General features: G+C 43.9%; 1 protein-coding gene across 1 annotated transcript in view; it reads left to right on the top strand.

Moving 5' to 3' along the window:
• The window catches only part of GOSR1 (golgi SNAP receptor complex member 1), a 26,266-nt gene extending 24,887 nt beyond the window's left edge, over positions 1-1,379 (top strand). The window contains exon 7 of the mRNA XM_008950329.1: positions 918-1,379. Coding sequence (XP_008948577.1) covers positions 918-1,042 — 125 coding nt within the window. The 3' untranslated portion in view covers positions 1,043-1,379. The remainder of the gene's footprint in view (positions 1-917) is intronic.
• Positions 1,380-8,591: the final 7,212 nt, after the last annotated feature.

The raw sequence follows: 8,591 nt of genomic DNA, 5'->3' as shown, positions 1-8,591 counted from the left end.
CCTGCTTGTTATGGTTTACAGTTCAAAGTATTCCTGAACTGAGCATCCTCTTGTCTGTCACACTCTTGTAAATGTGAAGGTTTTGGCTTGTTGGTTTCTCTTCCTGTTCCTTGCTCCTGGCTAAGGAATGTGCTGGGTTGTCAAGTCATGCGTGTTTGTTGTTTTCCCACTTATTCCTTCCTTTCTGTCATAAGGACCCAAAGAACAACATTAGCATCATTTGATTAGACAAATTACATCCTGAAGAAATGGATCTTGGTAGCCCATAAATTTCATTACAGTTCTTAGCAATTGGCAAGGGAAAAAAAAAAAAAAATTCAATAAGCTTTGGCCTTAAAACATCCTTGGTTCAAAAGACATGAAGCTCTGAAACTTATTATCTTGTTGGCAATTGTGTTTTGTACATTAAAAGATAGTTTTACATCTTTATGATTTTATAGTAGGAGTTCTTCCTTACATGCTATCCTTGAACAGTGATCTACTGTGTGATTCTCTCAGTCAAAGGCCTTTGGTTGTTCCCTTCACCAGTAACAGAATTCCATTAAATAAATTCCACAGGTGTTTTATATAACTGCCCCATTTATTATCTTCATCCTCATTTAAACACAATTATTAAAAGTAACTAAGCCTCACTTACTGGAGATTAAACTACATTAAATGCTGGTAATTTAGGTGATCAGGTGATGAACCCTTTGTAAATGTGAACTGTAAGCTGTTCTGTTCTCTCTTCTCTGGCTGGCTGTTATTAGTGAAGGACAGTTGTAATCCAGTTATCGGGGTTTTTTACTGTATCTGCTTTCTCCAGCTTGGGAGCAGTTCTGCATTTCTTGCAGTATTGGGATCTCCACGTAGAGCCTCTGGGGCTTGGCAGCAGAGATAGTGTTTGCTGGTACGACCTTGACTCAGACTCCCTGAAGATCGTTTCCCAGCAGTGAACAGCCTGATTCAAAGGATCAACCTGCGGAAACGACGAGACTCCCTCATCCTGGGGGCTGTTATTGGCATCTGTACCATCTTACTGCTGCTCTATGCCTTCCATTGATGGATGCTCCCCCCATGGACTCTGCTAAACTCATCACCACCATCCCTCCACCCCCCAGTCAAGGAAAAGCGAGTGGGGGAAGCGACAGACTTCAGACAGCCTGCTCCTCATGGCTGGGAGTGTCAGCATGATGTCTAGAGCTTTTGATGGTAGACTGCGACACTGGGTTTGGGTTTGAAGCTGCAGTGTTTCTCCTTCCCTGCCATAAATCTTCCTTTGGTTAAATTTTATGGCATTTGTTTGTCTTTAAATCCCTTTCTCACCGCAAGGTAAGTAAAGACGGGACGCTTACCAGAACCAGCACAACAGTCTTTGTGCTCAGCAGTGCTGGGGAGGTCTGGAGTTGGCTGGTAAGTGGCAAAGGGTTGTTATGCTTGCCTTGGGTGGAAACTGCAGGAAGCCAAGTTCCCCTTCAGGCCAAGCACAGTGCTGAACACTTGTGCCCTGTGAGAAGAATATTGCAGCTTTAAGCCGTCAGGTTGCTTTACTACTAAATACATGTTCTGTCATTCTTTTTAACTCATGGTTGAGATACTAGTTATTTCTGCATAATTTGTGCTGTGAAAACTGTGCTTCACCTGAATTCCTCAAAGTTAAAGAAAAAAAAAAGGCTTGTTCAGTTCACTTTTTGCACAGAAGTGTGGATGAACTATGCTCTGAGGAAGATCTGTAAGGTTTCTTGTGGCTTTAAAGGGACTCCCAAGTCCCCCTTTGTAAAAAGGGAGCACAGTGTCCTAGCAGCTGTTTACGATAGTGTTCAGTCATCTGAAAAGTGACCAAACATGAGCTCACCTAAAAGTACGCTTTGGGTGTAAATACTTGGATTTTGGCTGGCATCATAAAGGTCTTTATAACGACATGATAAGCAGTTTGAAAAGTCTATATTGTAATTTAGATAAAGTTATTCTAATAGCGTTAATATTTTTACACTGTAAGTAGGATATAATCTCAGCTGTCCAGTGGAGATGAACATCATGACGGTTATACCTGAGGCAGACGTATCTGGGGTGCAAACTCTTTGGACATAACTCCTCATAGTAAAGAGCTGAATGTATGAGTAATGAAACAAGTATTATTTACCATTTTGGGGGGGGTGGGACAAGAACTTTCCTGTCCAGTCACGCAACGTGAATCGTGTCGTGCTTGGTTCTCCAAACAAAGCTGAGGTCAGGAGTGGCTTTGATATTGCAGAGCCACAAACTACAGGTTGTTCTGCTCTTTAGCAGCTCTTTTCCACCTGTCATATCCTAATCCAACAAATTCCAAGTGAGGCACTGAAATATCTTTCTAAGAACTTGATTAACTCTTTTCACAATCAATTTACAGTGCCCTTAACAGATTTCCTGTATGCTGTTACCCACAAATGTCAGATCTGGCTCCAGGTTCTCTTCTGGAACAAAGCCTAGTGGGACTATCACAGTTTTTTATGGCTTTTTGTAGTGTCTGTGAAGTACTTGTCTGAGGGAGCAGAGACTCGTGCCTGTGGTAGTGTGCAAAACCACACTGTTGGACCTAAAATGTTGGTATGGATTTGAAGGCTTATCTGCAGACTAACAACTTGGTGCTAAAAAGTCAACAAAGGCTTTTTTAATCAGTCATCTTGTCATTGGGATCAGAAAGCGTTTGGAATTAAGATGTGTAAGACTGTGGGGCTTGTATTTTAAATAAAGGGTGATTCTTTGGTTGATTTGGGAACGTTCCTGGTTTGAAATGAAGCGTTCATTAAAAAGGTTTATGAAAAACCTTGATGGGTAAAGGTTTATTAATGAATCTGTGTGTTGGGAGATCAAACCTCTTATCCCTGATGCTTTCTCTTTGATTCCACCACCACCCTGAGGGACCCTGATCAGCAGCTGTGCTTCTGTTTAGGATTTGTAGGATTTGGTTGCTGTATAGTTGGCAATATGAGATCTGCAGTACCATAGATGAATTCACTTATTTAATCTTATAACCAGTCTTTTTACTGGACTTAATTGATTATTTGGTGCATATATTTAATCTTATTGTGTGAAAAAGCTGCTATGGAAAATATGTAGATTATAATAAATATGTAAACAGAATTGATTTTTCATGTTATGAAAATGTTATGGGGAGCTGATATATTTTAGTATAAAACAACTAAAAGTTCCTGAATTATCTCTGATAAAGCTTTACTGGAAATGGTTTCAGTGTTGGCAACCCCTCTGTGGTTTTATTTGTGTTGGTTTTGAGACAGTGTTGGAAAAATACATTTAATTAACCTTGTAGTCTCCTCTTCATCACCCTCTTGCAGTCTGCTGGCTGTGTGAGCAGGGGTTTTGCTGATCCTGCCGTGGGGTGCTTGCCCATAGCCAAAGGGAAACCTTGCTAGTTCTCCCAAACTCCTCTACCATGTGGACCTGTAGTTAGGGCAATGGACAGTAAAACCAGACCTGTGGATTGTAGTATTCGGTCTCCAATCCCAAAACACAGGTTTGTGTGTCTTGTTGCCAGATACATTCTCCAAGTTTTTTTCATTCTATGTGGTTCCTCTTACTCAAAGGAAAAAAATGTGGTGCAAGAATTCTCATTTCAGCAATTCCTGGCAAAGCTGCAGTTTCGTAACTCAACCAAATAGGATTGTGCTAAGAAAACGACTGCTGAGCCATTGAAATGAAATGAGAAAATCTGTAATATTTTTATAAGGCACATTTCCACCTCCTCTTTTAAAATTTCTGCCTTTTCTTGCCACTCTACAAGCACCTACTTTAAACCTATCCAACCACCCCTTCGCCAGGCACTAGAATGTGAGGGATCCTGCTGATAACTTTTGATGCCACGCTTCATATGGGTGCAAATGTTTTTATCCTTGCCCTTTAGGCTGTTTTTTCCTCTGTTTATCTGACCTTCAGGCACTGGTGTCTAGAGCAGCGTTCGAGCAGCACCCAGCTCTGTGTGTTCAGTGAGTGGGTGCCAGTAGCCCAGGTGGCCTGTGACCCTTCACAGGGGGATGCCACCAGGCATGGCTCTGGGACCAAGCAGTGTGTGCTTTGGTCACCTGAGAGCTTGCCCTTCCTGGGAAGGCACAACGTTTTGTTCTTAACTGATATTGATTTCAGGAGCTTCTGTGTATTGACGTGTGGTATAAAACCCTGCTGGATTCATTACACTGATTAATCTGCTAGAATTTCTCATTTGTAGTTCTAGAAGTCTTTTCTTTGGATGGTCCTAAGATTACTGTGAGAAGAGTCAGTTCCTCACTGGATGTTCAAAACAAAAGAGCAAAAATAGCTTTTTAGGTGACAGTTTCCAATAAACTGTCTCCTGCTTGTCCTCCAGGGCCACGTCCTCTGAGGAGCTGTGTTCTTGAGGCTCCCCCAAAACTGCTGCACAGGGAGCCAAGGCTGGTCCACTGCTTCTGGTGGTGGGACTCAGTCAGGACTGTTTTAACTCTAAATGTAGCAGCTTGTTTCCCAAGATCACTTGATAACATAACCTTTCCTATTTTTACTTTTTTTTCCCCAAAGCTTTAATTCAAAACAGGGTGGAGAGGTAACAGCTGTATCACTTCTGGGGGAGAAAATAATTCCCAAACTCCTTTTAACAGTGTTGGATTATGAAACCCTTCAGAGCTGTGGCCCTGTTGAGCCACGTGCAGTGCAGGGGACTACAAGGAGTGACATACTGAGACAAAACTGAGCCATATTCTAGGTGACATCTGCAAGTCCTCTTGGTGCCCTGTATCTCTCCTGTCATCTGGGTGTTTGAAGCCACTGGTGATGCTTTTGGTTCTGAATACATAAGCAGCTGTTGGTCTGTGTGGTCACTACTACTGAGGAAAGCAGTTTAAAAAAATCACTCAAGACAAAAAACAACCCCCTTTCTCACAAAATATTCCAGTCCAGGTCCTTGTGAGTGAGTTTCTGATTGCACTTTCTGATTTTTTGCTTTTCATACAGCTTCTTGAAACTTATTTTATTGTAACTGTAATTATTTTTGTTCTCACCTATTGTGCATTCTCTGTATGTATTAAAAAAAGCTTTGATATGTAATTTAATAATAAATTAGAATTCTAAGCAAGGTGCTTGGTTCTTTCCCTGCGACAGTCGTTGCCTACCTAAACTCCAGGGAAGGTTTCAGCTCTTCAGTTTGAGATTGGCACTGAATGTATGAATTAGTGTGTTCCCCATTTTTGTACCAAGTACCAGATGTGATGGAGCACTTGCTGACCCAAAATGCCCAGTTTGGTGGGATGTGCTCCTCCTGCCTGCCTGTGGAGACCTGGACTGCTGCCGTTCTGTGTCAAGCACCTGCACTGGAAGGTGGATACAGCCACGACTCTTTTCTTGCTGTCCTTTGACAGATGGAACAAGGATGATTTTCTTTAGAGGTAAGCTTTAAAAAGTTTTCTATGTATCCATAGTATAAAACATTGAATTCTCAAATGCATCCCAAAACTGATGCATCCACTGCTGTGGATTTGAAGAACCTCCTCAGCATAAGGCGCTTCCCCACTTTTTTTAATACCATTGTCAGTAGTTTGGAGGCTTTTTTGTTTTCCCTCCTCTCTGATCACGATACAAACACCAAAAAAAAAGCTGATATTATTACCATGATAATGAGCAATAGTGAAAATCCCCGTGAAGGTCTGCTGTACCCTGGTGTTTTCTAGCACTGCTGCCATCCGGCGCCACCTCCATCAGGTGCTCAAGCCAGGCAGCAGTGTGCCCGAATAACCCATCCATGTCTGGTGGTTTTGCAATTGGTGTAAATCTTTCCGTGCCACTCAAATGCATTTTCTCAAACAAGAAAATGCCTGGCAGCACGATAGCAAGAGGCTCTGAGGGAGGAGAGGTCATTCCCTTCATTTCAGAGCTGTCGTGCTGTGCCTGTAATGCTGTGTTAAGGTAGAGAGAGATTTCTGCCTCCTTAATGTGCTTACTAAATATTCAGGAATGACCATATCGTTTCCCAGGGGAAGAGATTGACTCATGTTTCAAGTTGGAGAAGGAACTTAAAAAAAACCAAACCAGTCTGGAAAATGGACAGGCAATTCTGGCTGCAGGTAGTGGGAAGTGCAGTTAGTTTTTCCAGTTTGCGGCGCTAGTAATAAGTGGTGCATAAAATTCCATCTTCGTTTGGATTAGAAAATAAATTATTAATGGAGCTGAATCCTTTTTTCCAACTCCCTGTACAGTCAATAATTTATAGTGGCACAGGCCTAAGATACATATTTTTAACCATCCGCCTCCCACAATACTGTTGTTCCTATGGCAAGCCGCTGCCCTTCCCGGCCAGCTCCGGCTCGGGGGTGTTCCTGCATTATGGATGAGCCCAGCTCTGCTCCCTCAGGCCCGGAGCCACTCCAGGAGCAGATCTGCTGAAAGGGAGCCGAGCACTCCATTAGGGAGGCGCAGGGAGAGGCAGGAGTGGCTTTGTTTCCTCCCTCTGGCTGAAGGTGGGAGACACGCTGCTGCATGGGCTTGGGTTTAGTTTGGATGTTTTAATAGAAAATCTCAATGTTTACAGCAGGTATTTACATTCTCCTCTGTCCAAAATGAGTCCTCAGGTACCAAAGCTGTGCTGCCGGTGCCTGTGCCTCAGCTTCTGGGCTGTGCTCATTAGACACTTGGAGTCTGCTGTTGCCTTCATCTTCCCCCTTCTTTGCGAGCTGCCTGAGAGCGTTACAAGCCTGTGTGCTGCTGCTCATCCCCTGCTTAATTCTTCCCTGGCACTGCAGCCCTCCTTGCTCTTTGTTCTTAATGGGACCCTGAGGCTTTGCTAACCCAGTTTCAATAGCACTGCCAGTAAAGCAGGAGAAGCCTGGCCACAAGCAAAGTCCCCTGCCTTTGAAACGGTGTTGGCAGCGTTCTCCCTGTGTGTTGTTTGCTGGTTGTCTTGCCTTTCACACCCTCTGAGTCCCCTGTTAGTCAGCAGTGTGATTTTGAGAGGTCTTCTGCCTTGTCCACTTAGGTCTTGCACCTTGCACTGCTTTACCTTCCTCTGTCTGCTCTCTGCACTGCCCGTCTGTTCTCCCCCCTTGCTTCCTGGGTGTTTGGCTTCAACTAGACATTTCAAATACATGAATTTATTTTATGGCCTCATATTTTTCATTTCTTTTAAAAAAGTCTCGCCGTACTTTGAAATCCCAAAAAGGCTGTACCAAGATGAGCTGAAGCTTACCAGTCAGAGCCACCCCTAGAGCTCTAGCTGAAAATTCACTGGTGGCTGCTCTGGTGCACGAGCACAGCTCCTCCACTAATGCTGTGAACAGGTCAGCTTCACTCCCTTCAGATGTTGGTTTGTCTCTTTTCTGATCTTCCTCCCATCCTTACCTGCACCCACTGCTCTGATGTGAGATTCCTGGAAGCAGGGACAATATTCTTCATCTTTCGCCTTTTTAAAGGGGCACTGAAAAGAACCAGAAGCTCTGCACTGTGGTTGCAAAGTCCCTTTGAGCTGCCAGCTCTAGAGTGGAAACTTCCTTAAGACATTTGCTGGTACATGTGCCTGGGTCTGTCATCTGCTACAGATCCCTCTGACTTCAGACCTGTGCTGAGCTGGCTTTTTTCAGGGTGAAATGCTGCTGAAACGTCAGATTTTTAAGGGAACCTTTTCTTAATACTCTGCAGGATGCTCAGGAATATTGCAGGTGTAAAAAGAACTGGTGAGTAACTTGGAAAGTGCTGATCAGGTGCCCCTGGGAGGGCTGGCAAATTAACACATAAATGATCATTTATTACATTAACAATGTAACTGGACCATACAAGGACCTTGTCACCACTGGAGACTGGTGGGTGCCTGTCTCACGGTGCTGGGCAAATGGGAGACCCCATGGGTGACCCCCAACTTCCAGTCTAGGGCAGAGGTTGAACCTACACTTGGACTTCATCAGCCTGTCTCCTGATGCAAGAGGAACACCCAAGAGGCCAAGTGCAGAAGGGGGTATACGTGGATATTTCCCTGCTGTGCTATAAATGGAGTTCCCTCTAGGTCAGGCATGTATCACCAGTGCTAAATTTACTTTAAAATATTACTGAGGTGGGGAGGTTTGTGAGTCAGGTCTATAAAAGCATGCACTGCTTATGTAAAAAAACATAGCTTAGAAAGAGGGCTCAGCCTGCAGCAGGGACCATTCTGGGTGGCTGTCTGCCCTCCCAAAATAAAGAGGGCTTTGTATTCAGGAATCAGTTGTGCTTTCCAGTTGTGTCTGCACCTTGCAGCAGGACTGAGGGATCCGCTGGCCAGCTTGTCCTGTGGGTCCATATGTTTCAGGAAATAAAAATGATTTTCAAGCCTACACTCTGGCTTAGATGAAGTGTTTGGTTTAAAAAAAGAAACCCAACAACCAAAACAGCAACAAACCAAACGACAAACATTTGAGAGATGAATAAGTTCATCTGCTCTTGTCACACTTCAGAGCTATTTCAGCTCGAGCTGTGCCAGGGTGGCTCTGAGAGAGGAAAGAAGGGATGTGAGGGATGCTGCTGTGGGGACCTGGGGACTCAGATCTCTTTCCATTGCTCAGGTACACGTATGTTTGGCCTTTGAAAACTCTGAGGCTCCTGGAGGCAGCTGTGTGCTAGCAGAG

The sequence above is a fragment of the Merops nubicus genome, unplaced genomic scaffold, assembly GCF_000691845.1.
Source record: "Merops nubicus isolate BGI_N331 unplaced genomic scaffold, ASM69184v1 scaffold13032, whole genome shotgun sequence".
NCBI classification, from domain to species: Eukaryota; Metazoa; Chordata; class Aves; order Coraciiformes; family Meropidae; genus Merops; species Merops nubicus.
This window is presented reverse-complemented; position numbering and strand designations above follow the sequence as displayed.